Genomic DNA, 19,438 nt, shown 5'->3' with positions numbered 1-19,438 from the left:
TAGCAGTGGTCCTAGCATTAATATTGCCTATCTCTTTGAGAGAGTCACACAGGACACGTGCAGTGTCTTGAATGTGCTTCAGGAGAGACACTGTAGTGACCAGGGGCATATCCCCCGAGATGCCCTCTTGAATCTGAGTAGCCCAGGAATGAATGGCATGAGTCATCCAGCAACCCGCCATGACCGGCCTTTGAGACAGACCCACTGCTGTGTAGACAGACTTTAGTGCAGTTTCTATCTTCCTATCCCCAGGATCCTTCACAGTGAAGGAGCCCAGGGCTGGCAGTACCGAATAGGAAAGTGTGTAAAAACCGTTTTGACACTTAGTATTTTTTATCTGGATTTTTCCAGGCTAACTTAAACAAGTCATCTAACTCTGCAGAATCAGGGAAAGTGACACTGGGCTGGTTCTGTGAAGAAAAACGACTGCTGTGACATAGCTTTAACACATCCCTTATAGCCAAAATGAGGGGGTCAATACCCTGTGTAGAAGGAGAATCTCCAGTAATAGGTTCCAATTCATCCCCCTCCTCCAGTATTTCCTCATCTGAATCAGATATTAATGCAGGTAATCTAACGTATTTGTGGACCTGAATTAGGGAGAAGGGGGGGGGGGGGAAGCTGGACAGCACTTGCAGCCAGATCTGCAACAGCTTGCTGCAATTGTGTTTTTGGAGCATTTGCAGTGAGCTGAGATGACGTATCACACATCATAATTTTAATGCCACCTAGCCAGGAAGGCTCTTGACTCACCCCCCCCCCCCCAGCCCCCTAACTGAGCTGTGAGGACTAACTACATTGTTCACATGATAATAAACCAGACGTAGCAGGAGAGAATCTGGTGTGACATACACTGCATAATTGGTGTTTTACCATGTTCACAGTAATAACACTTACATACACACAGACAAAAATATGATAGCAAGCCTGCCCTTATTGTATTAAGAGGGAGACAGAGAAAGGAGACCAGCACACCCAAGCTAAACAGCCCCAGTGAGGCTGCAAGCCGATATATCACAATATAACACTGGTATTCTGTCCTGTTTAGGACACAGATTGTGTACAATAGCGGCTCTACCCCTTTGCTACACCGCTGTACCAGTTTCCAGCGATATTCTGCCTGTCTGGAGGAACTGTGTGTGCCTGCTGCTGCGGATGTAAGCAGAGGAAGGCGCCAAAATGCCGCTGGTCCAAGTCTGAGGAAGCTCCGCCCCCTGTAATGGCGCCGGAGCTACTGTGTTCTTTATACTGGCAATGTCTGTCAAACAGCTTAAAAACATCACACAAGTGCTAGTTTAAACCAGCGCTAGCCAGTGTACCCGGGGGTTATAGCGGGTCCCCCCCAGGAGGGTTCCATATGCCTCCCCTGCGTGTCAGCCGCACCTTGAACTGGGGTCCCCCCTAGGCTGCTGTTAGGGGTGTGCGGCGTACTGCGATTGTGATCGTAAAGGCGCAGTGCAACAACCGCGCTCAAGACGGTGGTCCTGCAGCGGGGAAGCGGCTCTGACACCACGCAAGGCCGGTGACCGTCCCCCTCATTATTCCCACGGTGCAGGTATGCTGTTGCCCAAACAGCATACCGAAAATAATAAAAGTTTGAAATGAAACTGAAGAAAATTCTCTGGAGCTCCCGAAGTGTGCATCCTCTCCTGGGGGCGCTTTTTTCTAAACTGCCTGTGGGAGGGGCATAGTGGGGAGGAGCCAGCACACCCAGTTGAAGAAATTTAAAGTGCACCGGCTCCTTTGGACCCCGTCTATACCCCATCATACCAAATCTCCCCACTATCCCTTATGGATGCTAGAGAAATAGTAGAACAACACTGTAGTGCTGGTGGGAAAAGTGCATGCCGATACTGTAGAGTAAGAAGTGGTTCTCAGCCCTAACCCTCAAATACCACCACCGAGACCTATTTTGAGGAAATCTTGAATCATGCACAGGTGAGTTAATCTACAGTATTTTGCTCGGTCAGTAATTATCCCACAGACAGAAATCCTTAAAACATGACCTGTTACACAGCTCTCAGACATGTGATCCGGGAATTTGCCAGGTCTAGCAAACCAGCAAATTCCAGGGTCTCAACTCCGTGACTTTGGTTTGGAGCAGGGTCGTGGGCCCAGGACCTAGTCCCAGGTCATTTGCATTCACACATACAGAAATCCTGGGATTACAGAAAACACGGAATTTCCATGTATGTGTGAAAGTGTTTGGTTCTTGAGGATAGAAGTTGTGAACCCCTGCTGTAGCAGGCATGCATTATCACCTGCCAATAATAACGCAGCCATTCATTAAACAGAAGTAATCACAGAGCATGTGACCAGCACTGTGGATACGCAGCTAAATATAAAATATGTATGATATGAACAAGTGGAGGACCTGAAACCCCATTTAAATTAAAATATAGCAATGCTGGATAAATCTAATTTAGGTGGAATGTGGGCTAATTGTTCTTATTCCTCTGTACATTGCAATCGTTAAGGATGTATGTTCTGCTGAACTCAACAGCAAAATAGAATATACTTTCCTATAGCATTATAGGGGATCGGGTCAAGATCCCAGAGGTCGGGATCCCAGCAGTCGAAATATCAACGCCGGGATCCTGACACTACTGGGAATGCTGACACCTGCATCCCGAATAGGGTCATCTACCTGGTGCCGGGACTCTGGACAGTTAAGCCATTAGGGGGAAGGTTAGGTTTACGTTGCAGGGGGAGGGGTTAGGCTGCACCCAGGGGGAAGGTGTTAGGTTTAGGCTGCAGGAAGGAGGGGTTAGGTAAAGGCACCACCGCAAAGGGTTATTGTTAGGCGACAGGGCATGTTAGGGTTAGGCAGTGGGGAGGAAGGGGTTAGAGTGCCATGTGGGGAAGTATACTTACCTTCCCTTATCGTGATTCTACATATTGGGATGTCGCAGTCGGTATTCTGACCGCCAGCATCCTGACCGCCGGATTTCCATACCGAACCCCATTATAGGTCACCTATAATAATGATAAAGAAAAAAAGAGCAGCTGTTTGTAATAGGAGCTCTGTACTCCTTTATTCTAAAAGTCGGCACAAAGCGAACCTTTGGTACTAGAGTTCCTTTTATTTGCCGAGCAGCTGCTTTACACATCATGCTGCATTGTGAGGTATGTACATTACCACACACACACTGGAGCTTATCACAACTGGAAGGATCCGCTATATATTACATAGGTGAGACAGTCTAAAGCTGGGTACACACTATGCCGACAGATCCGCCAACATCGTAGACAATTTGGAAAGCATACACACTTACTAAATTGGCAGCTCGATATGTCGTACAACTGGGAGGGCATTTGAATTTGCCCGCCTAGCTGTGAGGTCAGTCCTTGCAGCCAGTGTATGGGTGGTTGGCGGGCTGTCTGTGCACAGACCTGCAGAAATGTTAGCATTGGTTGTGCTGCAGGACATTGCTCACAGACATATTGGGTGGACATACCAGACGACCAGTTACTGATATATATCATTCGTCGCTCTAACAAACGATATACTGTATCCACTCCGTGTTTACCCAGCATACAGTACGTCTGTTTATCTCCCTAACCAGCCGAGTATAGACAGAATGAAGAAAAACCTCTGGAAAATGAAACCTGTAATTCCTCCTTTGCCTTGACGTCTCTGGAAAACAAACCACCATCACATGTGGGATATTTCAAGGTTACAAAACAAATGCTAAATAGTATTCACTCATTTTCTTATCAAGTTCAATAGCATCCTACACCACTGGCACACACCCAAGTAATATTAGAAAGAGTGTGGGTTCAAGAAAAAGTCAACACCGATGGTACATAATTAGAAAAAAAAAAGTTCAGTTAAAAAGGACCACTTAAAGCAATTCCCTCTACAACTGAGCATCAGAAGACATCACAACCAGAAGATGTAAAGTGAATAGGTGACCACCCCTGCTGAACTGCAGAGATCATCTGTGGCAGCCTGTGTGCGCCCATACTGCTACTACAGCTCTGATAGACAGTTTAACAATTTCATATACCTCACTTTCTTTTATGCCTGTGTAACAACATCCCCTCATCTATCTTGCAGGAGCATGTCTGGATGGAGCACTGTCTAAATTGATATGCAACACTTGTATATCTGTGTGCGACGGAGTCTGAATCTGTATACCAAGCAGTGGGTGCTGCTTTTTTCACACACAGATCTGTTGTGCCTTTTATACAGTATCAGACCCAGTCACACATACTGTAGATATACAAGTGTCCCATATCAATAATATCAGTGCACATATATTGATATGCACTTTGGGCATAATACACACAACTTCCTTAACACAAAAATGCTTTTGATAAATACATTGCTGATGCTACTTAACACTGCATATACCTCCTAGAACATTTATTCTTGTCACTTTACTGTGGCTGTGGAGGAGATCCATGAGTGGGAGTACCAATCAGAAGCCTCAAACTCAGCAAATGTATCTTCTGATTTGCTCACTCACACAGACTTGCCTGTGAACTCTTGAAAAAGGTTGAGCAAGTTATCCTCTAACTTCACCTCAAATTACATTTTTATAACTGGTTAGAGATGATCTTTAAAGACTAAAGGTGCTTCACCACAATTAAAATCTTCAGCCATTATTGCTGTACATTTTTTTTCCACATCTGATGGGGCAGGTATCTGACCAAGCAGTAACTGGTCTTTACTCATATGTTACAAGATTAATGCTATGGTTTAGTAAACACTGCAATGATTTATGAGCAAAGTGACTAGTAGGAGCACTGGTATGCGAGAACTGACTTACTCGAGTAAAGTCAGTTTGGAATCAAAGGCATCCAATTTTCCGCCGGATAAAGAAAAACAAAGACAAGCTATTATGGCAATTTCAGGCTGATGGTCATTATCGGGCTACTCACTTCCCAGAGCCATGCGTTTTTGTGAAGAAACCGATCTCTAAGAGCTGGCTATTGGGGATTTAGTTTTGTGTTCCTAAGGCACGCATAACAGAATCCCTGATAAATGCTGGCTATCGGGGCTAATTGGATAGCCCCCCGGGATCTAATAGCTGCAATTTACCACAGTTAATTGGATACTGCCAAAAATGTGACAATCATCATTTACTTTCAGAACTTGCTGCATGCACAATACAGAGGTCTACAATTATTTGTATTGTTTAAATTATTTTATTACCTTTCTTCCAGATGTAAATGACAGACAGATACACACATACAGCTATACAATATACACACACAGACACATCTATTATTACGTACAGAGGGACTATTGATGTGTACTGTATATGTTGTATTGGTTTATCTGACACAGGGGTCTATTCATGAAGCAATGAAAAGTGTGGAGAAGGGAGCCAGTAGAGAAGTTGCCCATGGCAACCAATCAGCTGCTACGTATAATCTTATAGAATGCACTTTATAAATGTTACCTCAACACTGATTGGATGCCATGGGCAACTTCTCCACTGGCTCACTTCTCCACTCTTTTCACTGCTTCATGAATAGACCTCACAGCCACACCAGACTTTTCATTTGGAATAATATACTTTCATAGATTATTACCCTTTCTTTCTTGCTCTTCACCTAGAACATTCCATCCATTAGGCAACCGCAGGTGTCGAAAAGCCAACGTGATCTTTTCATCCAGAATGGACGCATCCCCGGGAGATGGTCTTGAACTATCCAAGAACCGTGCAAATATCAAGGCTTGCTGATTACCAGCATTGGCTGCTAAAAACTGAGCTGAATCGTATGCTTCGTCCTGGATGAACTCAAAGTTATCCACTGCTACTACCACAGATGAACCTTTCTTAGAAGCACAAAGGGAGACTTTTACTCGCTCGCAGCAGTCGTGACCTAAGAGACACAAATAGAAAGGTTGGTCAATGAGAACAAACTCTGTGTTTAGAGATCTTGTTCAAATACAATAAAAACCACAAGAAACTGTTTATAGTCTCTCTAATACTATCATCAGTAGCACAAAAAGCTATTTTGTGAGGAAATGCATCAATCATTTTGGGATCCAGCCAAACAATAATACATGCAGGTGAATCCCAAACCAAAGTTAAACTACATTCAGAGTGGACAGGTGAATATTGTTAAAAGTCCATGGAGAAACAAAATAATATTCTGAAACTTTAACAAAATCATTGCTTTATTATTCTTTTATGGCTTTCAGTCATGCATTTATATTGTATTATTATTATTACTATTTGTATGGAGCCACAAGGGTTCTATAGCACCAAACACAGGAAATCATACAAAAAGTAAAAGAACATTTCACAGTTTCTAACTAGTTTACAAACGGACAGATAATTGGTTGATACAATGGGGCAGATGTATTAAGCCTGGAGAAGTGATAAAGTAGTAATAAGTGCAAGGTGATAACGCACAATCAGCTCCCATATGTAAATTTACAGTTAGGAGCTGATTGGCTGGTGCATTATAACCTTGCACTTATCACTGCTTTATCACTTCTCCAGGCTTAATACATCAGCCCCAAAGACTCCAACTGCAGAACCACACGGAGGAGACATTTGGAGACAGGGACCTGCTTGTAAGAACTCACATTCTAGGGGAAATTGTCAGCGGACACAAGGAGGTATAGAGGAGCAATTCTGTGGGGTGTAGAGACCTAGAGGGAAGGCTGGTAAGCTTTAAAGAGGAGTTTTAAGTGTACGTTTGACAGCTAAGAGTCTAAAAGAAAGTCTGAGATAGAGGACATTCCAGGAGTTGGGAATAGCACAGAAAAACTCCTGAAGTGGGAGTGGTGATGAGAGAGAGGAGTGGGTGATGAAGTGAGGTTAGAAGCAGAATGGGGCGGGGGTTGGTGAGTGCTTTAAAGGACAATGGGGCAGATGTATTAAGCCTGGAGAAGTGATAGAGCAGTGATAAGTGCAAGGTGATAATGCACCAGCCAATCAGCTCCTAACTGTAAATTTACATTAACATATCGGAGCTGATTGGCTGGTGCGTTATCATATTGCATTTATCACTGCTTTATCACTTCTCCAGGCTTAATACATACACCCCACTGAGAGATATTCTCCATCAGACACATTTATTTCCACATGAGGCAGTTCTACATAGGAAACAACTGTGTCCTGTCACACTGAGCATAAACAACTCAGTCTTAGGATATAAACACATGACTAAAAAATAGAAGGTCAAACATTACAAAGGGAAATCAAAGCATTTAGAGTTGAAAAAATTATGCACAACTCAATAAAATAAAATAAATTGATCTGAAGTTGAATATTTATTTTAGCCATTAAAAAGGAGGATAGACTGATTTATAAGGATGGTAAATAAACTGCAGCTTTGCTTAACTACTTTGGGGGATATTCAATTAGTGCCGAATTTTCAGACAGTCGGAAAATCGGCACTAATTCGACCTATGTGTATTCAGTCGCCGCCATTTTCGCGTGTTTTTGGATCCATTTTCGCCCATGCCGTTTCGGTTGTTTTTTTTTTGTCAAATCGGCATGGGCGAAAACATACCTAAAAACGGGCAAAAACGCCCGCAAATTAGACAAAACGCACGTATTGGTGGTGAATTTGCAGATCCATGTGGTTTTCGCCAATGCCAGATTTTTCAATCAGTCGATAAAACGGCATGGGCATTGAATAGGTTGAATGTAAATACGACCTAAAACCAGGCGAAAAGTGCTGTTTTTTTGACTGGTCGAAAAAAACAACACTAATTGAATACCCCCCTTTGTCCGTTTTTTTAAAAGTGACAGATTTCTGAACATAATGCAAACCTAAACTTAAATATAGTCACCTGCTGATTACCCACCCCCCAGTGCATGTGTAGGGTCACTGACCTAAATAGAAGAGATACTCTATACAAAGTTATGGCTTGGTATTCTAATATGTTTCAGAAAGAATATACAAGAGACTAAAGGCCCATACACACTGGGCGATTTTGAGCTGAAAGCAGCTCACTTTCGGTGTTCTGAGCTGCTTTCAGCTCAAAACCGCCCAGTGTGTATGTCCCGGCGATGAGTGCTGAGGCACGTTCCCGCTCCACTGCCGGCGGCCGCCATTGGCCCTCATTCCGAGTTGTTCGCTCGCAAGCTGCTTTTAGCAGCTTTGCACACGCTAAGCCGCCGCCTACTGGGAGTGAATCTTAGCTTATCAAAATTGCGAACGAAAGATTAGCAAAATTGCGAATAGACACTTCTTAGCAGTTTCTGAGTAGCTCCACACTTACTCGGCAACTGCGATCAGTTCAGTCAGTTTCGTTCCTGGTTTGACGTCACAAACACTCCCAGCGTTCAGCCAGACACTCCTCCGTTTCTCCAGCCACTCCCGCGTTTTTCCCAGAAACGGTAGCGTTTTTTTGCACACACCCATTAAACGGCCAGTTTCCGCCAAGAAACACCCACTTCCTGTCAATCACATTACGATCACCAGAACGAAGAAAAAACCTTGTAATGCCGTGAGTAAAATACCTAACTGCATAGCAAATTTACTTGGCGCAGTCGCACTGCGGACATTGCGCATGCGCATTAGCTACTAATCGCTCCGTTGCGAGAAAAATATAACGAACGAACAACTCGGAATGACCCCCGTTAATCTGTTGGTACTACCAGTAGATGAACGGCGAGGTGAACAGCTTTCCATAGTGTCCTGCAATGGAAAGCCGCTAACTCCTGCTGACATCGCTGGGGAGGGGGGAAAAGCGCTCAGTGTGTATGCACTGAGCGATTTTCAGCCCAGAGATGTCAGCCATCATCGCTGTGCATACACGCTGGGCAAAAACGCCCAGTGTGTATGCATCTTTAAGGTCCATACACACTAGTAGATTTTAATTTCAAAAGACTTTGACAACATCTCTGAAGATATCTCTTTCACCCAAAGTACTGCATACACACTGATCTATTTTCCCAAAGAGCAAGAGATTTTCAGGAGGTGACTTTGCTGAAAATCTTTCATTTGAAAGGCTATTTGCATAATGGGCTAGGTTTGAATTCCAAGGGTGGGAGCATGGGCCATTGTAAAAAGGGGGACTGCTGGCGTAATGTGTAAAAAGGGGGCCTGCTGGCGTAATGTGTAAAAAATAAGATTTTACTTACCGATAAATCTATTTCTCGGAGTCCGTAGTGGATGCTGGGGTTCCTGAAAGGACCATGGGGGATAGCGGCTCCGCAGGAGACAGGGCACAAAAAGTAAAGCTTTTCCAGATCAGGTGGTGTGCACTGGCTCCTCCCCCTATGACCCTCCTCCAGACTCCAGTTAGGTACTGTGCCCGGACGAGCGTACACAATAAGGGAGGATTTTGAATCCCGGGTAAGACTCATACCAGCCACACCAATCACACCGTACAACTTGTGATCTAAACCCAGTTAACAGTATGATAACAGCGGAGCCTCTGAAAGATGGCTTCCTTCAACAATAACCCGAATTAGTTAACAATAACTATGTACAATTATTGCAGATAATCCGCACTTGGGATGGGCGCCCAGCATCCACTACGGACTCCGAGAAATAGATTTATCGGTAAGTAAAATCTTATTTTCTCTATCGTCCTAGTGGATGCTGGGGTTCCTGAAAGGACCATGGGGATTATACCAAAGCTCCCAAACGGGCGGGAGAGTGCGGATGACTCTGCAGCACCGAATGAGAGAACTCCAGGTCCTCCTTAGCCAGAGTATCAAATTTGTAAAATTTTACAAACGTGTTCTCCCCTGACCACGTAGCTGCTCGGCAAAGTTGTAATGCCGAGACCCCTCGGGCAGCCGCCCAAGATGAGCGGTGGAGTTCCTTGTGGAGTGGGCCTTTACAGATTTAGGCTGTGGCAGGCCTGTCACAGAATGTGCAAGTTGGATTGTGCTACAGATCCAACGAGCAATCGTCTGCTTAGACGCAGGAGCACCCATCTTGTTGGGTGCATACAATATAAACAACGAGTCAGATTTTCTGACTCCAGCTGTCCTTGCAATATATATTTTTAATGCTCTGACAACGTCCAGTAACTTGGAGTCCTCCAAGTCACTTGTAGCCGCAGGCACTACAATAGGCTGGTTCAGATGAAATGCTGACACCACCTTAGGGAGAAAATGCGGACGAGTCCGCAGTTCTGCCCTGTCCGAATGGAAAATCAGATATGGGCTTTTGTAAGATAAAGCTGCCAGTTCTGATACTCTCCTGGCCGAAGCCAGGGCTAGAAGCATGGTCACTTTCCATGTGAGATATTTCAAATCCACCTTCTTTAGTGGTTCAAACCAATGAGATTTTAGAAAGTCCAAAACCACATTGAGATCCCACGGTGCCACTGGAGGCACCACAGGAGGCTGTATATGTAGCACTCCCTTAACAAAGGTCTGGACTTCAGGGACTGAAGCCAATTCTTTTTGAAAGAAAATCGACAGGGCCGAAATTTGAACCTTAATAGATCCCAATTTGAGACCCATAGACAATCCTGATTGCAGGAAATGTAGGAATCGACCCAGTTGAAATTCCTCCGTCGGAGCACTCCGATCTTCGCACCACGCAACATATTTTCGCCAAATTCGGTGATAATGTTGCACGGTTACTTCCTTCCTTGCTTTAATCAAAGTAGGAATGACTTCTTCCGGCATGCCTTTTTCCTTTAGGATCCGGCGTTCAACCGCCATGCCGTCAAACGCAGCCGCGGTAAGTCTTGAAACAGACAGGGACCCTGCTGAAGCAAGTCCCTCCTTAGAGGTAGAGGCCACGGATCTTCCGTGATCATCTCTTGAAGTTCCGAGTACCAAGTCCTTCTTGGCCAATCCGGAACCACTAGTATCGTCCTTACGCCTCTTTGCCGTATAATTCTCAATACTTTTGGTATGAGAGGCAGAGGAGGAAACACATACACCGACTGGTACACCCAAGGCGTTACCAGCGCGTCCACAGCTATTGCCTGCGGATCTCTTGACCTGGCGCAATACCTGTCCAGTTTTTTGTTGAGGCGAGACGCCATCATGTCCACCATTGGTCTTTCCCAACGGGTTACCAGCAAGTGGAAGACTTCTGGATGAAGTCCCCACTCTCCCGGGTGAAGATCGTGTCTGCTGAGGAAGTCTGCTTCCCAGTTGTCCACTCCCGGGATGAACACTGCTGACAGTGCTATCACATGATTCTCTGCCCAGCGAAGAATCCTTGCAGCTTCTGCCATTGCACTCCTGCTTCTTGTGCCGCCCTGTCTGTTCACATGGGCGACTGCCGTGATGTTGTCCGACTGGATCAACACCGGTTTTCCCTGAAGCAGAGGTTCTGCCTGGCTTAGAGCATTGTATATTGCTCTTAGTTCCAGAATGTTTATGTGAAGAGACGTTTCCAGGTTCGTCCATACTCCCTGGAAGTTTTTTCCTTGTGTGACTGCTCCCCAGCCTCTCAGGCTGGCGTCCGTGGTCACCAGGATCCAATCCTGTATGCCGAATCTGCGGCCCTCCAATAGATGAGCACTCTGCAACCACCACAGAAGAGACACCCTTGTCCTTGGAGACAGGGTTATCCGCAGGTGCATCTGAAGATGCGACCCTGACCATTTGTCCAACAGATCCCTTTGGAAAATTCTTGCGTGGAATCTGCCGAATGGAATTGCTTCGTAAGAAGCCACCATTTTTCCCAGGACTCTTGTGCATTGATGTACAGACACTTTTCCTGGTTTTAGGAGGTTCCTGACAAGCTCGGATAACTCCTTGGCTTTTTCCTCCGGGAGAAAAACCTTTTTCTGAACCGTGTCCAGAATCATCCCTAGGAACAGCAGACGAGTTGTCGGCATTAACTGGGATTTTGGAATATTCAGAATCCACCCGTGCTGTTTTAGCACTTCTTGAGACAGTGCTAATCCCATCTCTAGCTGTTCTCTGGACCTTGCCCTTATTAGGAGATCGTCCAAGTATGGGATAATTAATATGCCTTTTCTTCGAAGCAGAATCATCATCTCGGCCATTACCTTTGTAAAGACCCGAGGTGCCGTGGACAATCCGAACGGCAGCGTCTGAAACTGATAGTGACAGTTTTGTACAACGAACCTGAGGTACCCCTGGTGTGAGGGGTAAATTGGAACGTGGAGATACGCATCCTTGATGTCCAAGGATACCATAAAGTCCCCCTCTTCCAGGTTCGCTATCACTGCGCTCTGAGTGACTCCATCTTGAACTTGAACATCTTTATGTACAGGTTCAAGGACTTCAGATTTAGAATAGGCCTTACCGAGCCATCCGGCTTCGGTACCACAAAAAGAGTGGAATAATACCCCTTCCCTTGTTGTAGAAGAGGTACCTTGACTATCACCTGCTGAGAGTACAGCTTGTGAATGGCTTCCAAAACCGTCTCCCTTTCGGAGGGGGACGTTGGTAAAGCAGACTTCAGGAAACGGCGAGGTGGATCTGTCTCTAATTCCAACCTGTACCCCTGAGATATTATCTGCAGGATCCAGGGATCTACCTGCGAGTGAGCCCACTGCGCGCTGTAATCTTTGAGACGACCACCCGCCGTCCCCGAGTCCGCTTGAGAAGCCCCAGCGTCATGCTGAGGCTTTTGTAGAAGCCGAGGAAGGCTTCTGTTCCTGGGAAGGAGCTGCCTGTTGCTGTCTCTTCCCTCGACCTCTGCCTCGTGGCAGATATGAATAGCCCTTTGCTCTCTTATTTTTAAAGGAACGAAAGGGCTGCGGTTGAAAAGTCGGTGCCTTTTTCTGTTGGGGAGTGACTTGAGGTAGAAAGGTGGATTTCCCGGCTGTAGCCGTGGCCACCAAATCTGATAGACCGACTCCAAATAACTCCTCCCCTTTATACGGCAAAACTTCCATATGTCGTTTTGAATCCGCATCGCCTGTCCACTGTCGCGTCCATAAAGCTCTTCTGGCCGAAATGGACATAGCACTTACCCGTGATGCCAGTGTGCAGATATCCCTCTGTGCATCACGCATATAAAGAAATGCATCCTTTATTTGTTCTAACGACAGTAAAATATTGTCCCTGTCCAGGGTATCAATATTTTCAATCAGGGACTCTGACCAAACTACCCCAGCACTGCACATCCAGGCAGTCGCTATAGCTGGTCGTAGTATAACACCTGCATGTGTGTATATACTTTTTTGGATATTTTCCATCCTCCTATCTGATGGATCTTTAAGTGCGGCCGTCTCAGGAGAGGGTAACGCCACTTGTTTAGATAAGCGTGTTAGCGCCTTGTCCACCCTAGGAGGTGTTTCCCAGCGCTCCCTAACCTCTGGCGGGAAAGGGTATAATGCCAATAATTTCTTTGAAATTATCAGCTTTTTATCAGGGGCAACCCACGCTTCATTACACACGTCATTTAATTCTTCTGATTCAGGAAAAACTATAGGTAGTTTTTTCACACCCCACATAATACCCTGTTTAGTGGTACCTGTAGTATCAGCTAAATGTAACGCCTCCTTCATTGCCAAAATCATATAACGTGTGGCCCTACTGGAAAATACGGTTGATTCGTCACCGTCACCACTGGAGTCAGTGCCTGTGTCTGGGTCTGTGTCGACCGACTGAGGCAAAGGGCGTTTCACAGCCCCTGACGGTGTTTGAGTCGCCTGGACAGGCACTAATTGATTGTCCGGCCGTCTCATGTCGTCAAACGACTGCTTTAGCGTGTTGACACTATCCCGTAGTTCCATAAATAAAGGCATCCATTCTGGTGTCGACTCCCTAGGGGGTGACATCCTCATATTTGGCAATTGCTCCGCCTCCACACCAATATCGTCCTCATACATGTCGACACACACGTACCGACACACAGCAGACACACAGGGAATGCTCCTAACGAAGACAGGACCCACTAGCCCTTTGGGGAGACAGAGGGAGAGTTTGCCAGCACACACCAAAAGCGCTATATATAACAGGGATAGCCTTATAATAAGTGCTCCCTTATAGCTGCTTTATATATATCAAAATATCGCCATAAATTTGCCCCCCCTCTCTGTTTTACCCTGTTTCTGTAGTGCAGTGCAGGGGAGAGACCTGGGAGCCGTCCTGACCAGCGGAGCTGTGAGAGGAAATGGCGCCGTGTGCTGAGGAGATAGGCCCCGCCCCTTTTCCGGCGGGCTCGTCTCCCGCTATTTAGTGAATCCAGGCAGGGGTTAAATATCTCCATATAGCCTCTGGGGGCTATATGTGAGGTATTTTTAGCCTTTATATAGGTTACATTTGCCTCCCAGGGCGCCCCCCCCCAGCGCCCTGCACCCTCAGTGACTGCGTGTGAAGTGTGCTGAGAGGAAAATGGCGCACAGCTGCAGTGCTGTGCGCTACCTTTAGAAGACTGCAGGAGTCTTCAGCCGCCGATTCTGGACCTCTTCTGACTTCAGCATCTGCAAGGGGGCCGGCGGCGCGGCTCCGGTGACCATCCAGGCTGTACCTGTGATCGTCCCTCTGGAGCTGATGTCCAGTAGCCAAGAAGCCAATCCATCCTGCACGCAGGTGAGTTCACTTCTTCTCCCCTCAGTCCCTCGTTGCAGTGATCCTGTTGCCAGCAGGACTCACTGTAAAATAAAAAAACCTAAGCTAAACTTTTTCTAAGCAGCTCTTTAGGAGAGCCACCTAGATTGCACCCTTCTCGGCCGGGCACAAAAATCTAACTGGAGTCTGGAGGAGGGTCATAGGGGGAGGAGCCAGTGCACACCACCTGATCTGGAAAAGCTTTACTTTTTGTGCCCTGTCTCCTGCGGAGCCGCTATCCCCCATGGTCCTTTCAGGAACCCCAGCATCCACTAGGACGATAGAGAAAGGGGGACTGCTGGCGTAATGTGTAAAAATGGGGAACTGCTGCCGTAGTGTGTGTAAAAAGGGGAACTACGGTCATAATGTGTAAAAAGGGGACTGCTGCTGTAATGTGTGTAAAGAGGGAACTGCTGCCATGTGCATAAATGGGTACTCTGCAATTTATATTTCATGTATACAGTATATTATACATAAACATTGGTGGCCAGTGGTGCCAGTAATATATACATTGCTGGCCTGTGCCAGCAATGTATATATTACTGGCTTATATTGATCATTGGTGGCCAGTGGTGCCAGCAATGTATATATTACTGGCAGCTTACAGTATATTGATCATTGGTGGCTAGTGGCGCCAGTAATATATACATTGCTGGCCCGTGCCAGCAATGTATATATTACTGGCTAAATTACAAAAAGCATTAAATAAACATTGGTGGCCAGTGGTATATACATTGTTGGCCTATGCCAGCAATGTATATAACTGAGGGAAACACTTGTATGCAGCGACTCACTGGTCTCGTTGCTTGTACAGTGGATGATCAGTGCTGCCGTCTCTGTGCTGGACGGAAGCAGGAGCGGGAGGGAGCAGGCAGGACCCTCAGTTAGCAGGTGCGGCTTGGGGAGACAGCGGGGCAGGTCATCGGGCGGAAAAAGGTCATCTTCCAGCCATCATCTCTAACGGCCATACACACTGGGGTCGATTCAATTCGGCAATTTATGAATAGCGCCGGGAATTAGCTCCCGACGCTATTCAATTCAGCTCCAGTTAAGTCGGCGATGGCCCGTTCTCGCCGAATTAACAGGTAGTTTTGTCGGGAGAACGGGCATTCTCCGACTTAACTACCCGCGGCGATGCTGATTCCCGACAGAATCAGCCTCGCGCCGGCCGCGCAGCAGTACTTTTGTCGGTTTTCTTCTCTCACCCCCCGGGGATGAGAGAAGAATTCCCGACAATTGCGGGTAACTAGCAGCTGAATTGAATAGCGTCGGGAGCTAATTCCCGGCGCTATTCATAAGTTGCCGAATTGAATCGACCCCATTGAGGGATGATGGCTGGAAAATGAACCATCATCTTCAGACATGCTAGTAAAACTAGCCGACGGGAGCACGCATAATCGCCAGTCGTTCGTTGCTAGCCCATACACATTGGGAGACTTTGACCTCAAAATCGTTCAAAACGGCCAAAATTAATGATTTTGAGGCCAAAATCGTCCAGTGTGTATAGCCCCGTACACACGGGGGAGATGTGTGCTGAGTGATCTAGCACAGACCACTCAGCACACACCTCTGCCCCCCACTCAGCGCGATGTGTGCTGAGCAGGGGGGGGGCAAATCAGGAGCTAGCAATAGCGACGCGCGTGGCCGCGCATAGCTGTCGCCGGCACCCTACACACAGAGAGATCCGTACTTCATTTCTAAGCAATCTAGTCAGATTGATTTGAATTTAAGCACGGATCTCTCCATGTGTACCCCGCTACAAGCCTTTATAATTCTCTAAATACACACAACATACTCTCTACAGAATTACCAAATATTACAGATCATTTTTCTATACACAAAAGGTAACCATAAATCACACTTTTACACTTGCATGTCAAACAGGGGAGAGGGCAGCATTGTCACACTAATACCAGAACCAAACATTTACACATATGAATGGGGATAGATCATCAAATCATTACTGACCATGGAAAAGTTTTCATAAACTACAAACAACTGGGACTATATACTCTCCAGATGCCTCCCATGTATTTTGTGATATCAGAAGAAGAGGCACTTATTACAATATATACATTTCCTTCCTATGCCCCTTTCTTTATGTGCTAACTACAGTGAATGAATTAATGTAGTAAGATACAAGAGCAGTTCTCACACATGGTTACAATGATAATTAGAGAACGGGAAAGGGGGTTACGGATATCTCAGCACCAGACTTGATTTTGGTAGGTATCAATTAGATAGAAAGAAAACAGTAAAGTAAATTATGCTGTGGGTAAATTAGCCAATTTAATTGAACTGGGCTGGTGGCGCTGATCAGAGTTAAGGCCCATACAGACTGGGTGATTTTGAGCTGAAAGCAGGTCACTTTTGGTGTGTTGAGTTGCTTTCAGCTCAAAACCGCCCAGTGTGTATGCCCAAACGATGAGCGGTGATGCGCGCTCCCGCTTCATCGCCAGCGGCCACCGTTCATCTACTGGTATTACCGGTAGATGAACGGCGGGGTGAGCGGCTTTCCATAGCGTCCTGATATGGAAAGCCGCTCACCCCCACTGACATCGCTGGGCAGCGGGGAAAATCGCTCAGTGTGTATGTACTGAGCGCTTTACAGCCCAGCGATGTCAGCCATCATCGCTGTGCATACACGCTGGGCAAAAACGTAAACAAGTGGAGGGTTAGGAGGGCCTGGTGGGCACAGTAAGTATTACTTACCTTTCCCGTTGGGATTCCGATCATCGGGATGCCATGGTCAGTATTCTGACTGCCAGCATCCCAAACGCCGGCAAATGAATCCCAACCCTATGCTTCCAGTCTCATGGTTACATATTTTTGAAAACTTGTTCAATTGTTGAGCTCAACTGATGAGAGTGAAAAATTAAAGGAGAGAAGGATGGAATAATGGATTTCCATTAGGAGTAAAGGTGTGTACACACGGTGAGATTTATCCACCTTGCGATACCGATGCGTGGTGCCGGTATCGCAATATTAGATAGACTGTTCAGGCAAGTCAATTCTGACTATCTAGTACAAAGTATAGTAAAAATTGGAACTTAGTCAAAATCGCACATAGCCAATATAGCAAGCACACAGTCCATATCGCATAGTCAAAATCGAAGACAGACAAAATCTCACCATGTGTATGCACCTTAACAGACAATTCTTCACAATATATTAAGCTCATATGAAGAATTATGGTATATACACTATGATATCCTAATATGTCAGTATAAAACTTGCACCCTACGTTTCTCAAATCCCCAAAAGCAATTAATGATTTGTAAGGTTTAAAACAGTTGACACCATGGCACCTTCTAGTGAATCAGAACTGGAGGAATAACTGACAGGGAAACTCAGTCACCAAGAGAGGTGGAAGGATGAGGAAATGGGTTACGGGAAGAGACACTGGGGCATATTTATTAAACAAATTCTGCGTACCTGAAATTACCCGAAAATATTATTTTTTGGGAAATATCTACAAAATGTAAGTATTCCCAAGATGTATGTAGGAGGTACAGCAGCAGATATTCGATCGCAATAGCAGACCCCATAGGTTTCTATGGGGGCTGCTATATTGTGATATTGTAGAATAAGGGCTACAGATAGCACAATTACTGGAAGAGGGATCCATAGGATCCTAGCCACAGATAAGCAACAGATGATGTGTGCTGCCACTCCCTCTTATCAGACAGCCTGCCACACAATATAGCAAAAAATAAGATTTTACTCACCGGTAAATCTATTTCTCGTAGTCCGTAGTGGATGCTGGGACTCCGTAAGGACCATGGGGAATAGCGGCTCCGCAGGAGACTGGGCACAACTAAAGAAAGCTTTAGGACTACCTGGTGTGCACTGGCTCCTCCCCCTATGACCCTCCTCCAGACTTCAGTTAGGATACTGTGCCCGGAAGAGCTGACACAATAAGGAAAGGATTTGGAATCCCGGGTAAGACTCATACCAGCCACACCAATCACACCGTATAACTCGTGATACTATACCCAGTTAACAGTATGAATAATAACTGAGCCTCTCAACAGATGGCTCAACAATATCCCTTTAGTTAAACAATAACTATATACAAGTATTGCAGACAATCCGCACTTGGGACGGGCGCCCAGCATCCACTACGGACTACGAGAAATAGATTTACCGGTGAGTAAAATCTTATTTTCTCTGACGTCCTAAGTGGATGCTGGGACTCCGTAAGGACCATGGGGATTATACCAAAGCTCCCAAACGGGCGGGAGAGTGCGGATGACTCTGCAGCACCGAATGGGCAAACTCTAGGTCCTCCTCAGCCAGGGTGTCAAACTTGTAGAATTTAGCAAATGTGTTTGACCCCGACCAAGTAGCTGCTCGGCAAAGTTGTAGAGCCGAGACCCCTCGGGCAGCCGCCCCAGAAGAGCCCACCTTCCTCGTGGAATGGGCTTTCACTGATTTAGGATGCGACAGTCCAGCCGCAGAATGTGCAAGCTGAATCGTACTACAGATCCAGCGAGCAATAGTCTGCTGTGAAGCAGGAGCACCCAGCTTGTTGGGTGCATACAGGATAAACAACGAGTCAGTTTTCCTGACACTAGCTGTCCTGGAAACATAAATTCTCAGGGCCCTGACTACGTCCAACAACTTGGAAGCCTCCAAGTCTTTAGCAGCCGCAGGCACCACGATAGGTTGGTTCAAATGAAAAGCTGATACCATCTTAGGGAGAAACTGGGGACGAGTCCTCAATTCTGCCCTATCCATATGGAGAATCAGATAAGGGCTTTTACATGACAAAGCCGCCAATTCTGACACATGCCTGGCCGAAGCCAAGGCCAACAGCATGACCACTTTCCACGTGAGATATTTTAATTCCACGGTTTAAAGTGGCTCAAATCAATGTGACTTTAGGAAATCCAACACCACGTTGAGATCCCAAGGTGCCACTGGAGGCACAAAAGGAGGCTGAATATTCAGCACTCCCTTAACAAAAGTCTGAACTTCAGGTAGTGAAGCCAGTTCTCTCTGGAAGAAAA

The 19,438-nt window shown here is 46.0% G+C and overlaps 1 protein-coding gene across 7 annotated transcripts in view; it reads right to left on the bottom strand.

Moving 5' to 3' along the window:
- Positions 1 to 19,438, bottom strand: part of AKAP13 (A-kinase anchoring protein 13) — a 532,570-nt gene that overhangs the window by 299,699 nt on the left and 213,433 nt on the right. For all 7 annotated transcript variants that reach the window (XM_063925738.1, XM_063925741.1, XM_063925740.1 and 4 more), the window contains one exon: positions 5,545 to 5,838. In XM_063925738.1, the coding sequence (XP_063781808.1) occupies positions 5,545 to 5,838 (294 nt within the window). The remainder of the gene's footprint in view (positions 1 to 5,544; positions 5,839 to 19,438) is intronic.

The sequence above is a fragment of the Pseudophryne corroboree genome, chromosome 6, assembly GCF_028390025.1.
Source record: "Pseudophryne corroboree isolate aPseCor3 chromosome 6, aPseCor3.hap2, whole genome shotgun sequence".
Taxonomy (NCBI): Eukaryota; Metazoa; Chordata; class Amphibia; order Anura; family Myobatrachidae; genus Pseudophryne; species Pseudophryne corroboree.
The sequence above is the reverse complement of the archived record's forward strand: the minus strand, read 5'-3'. Positions and strand labels throughout refer to the sequence as shown.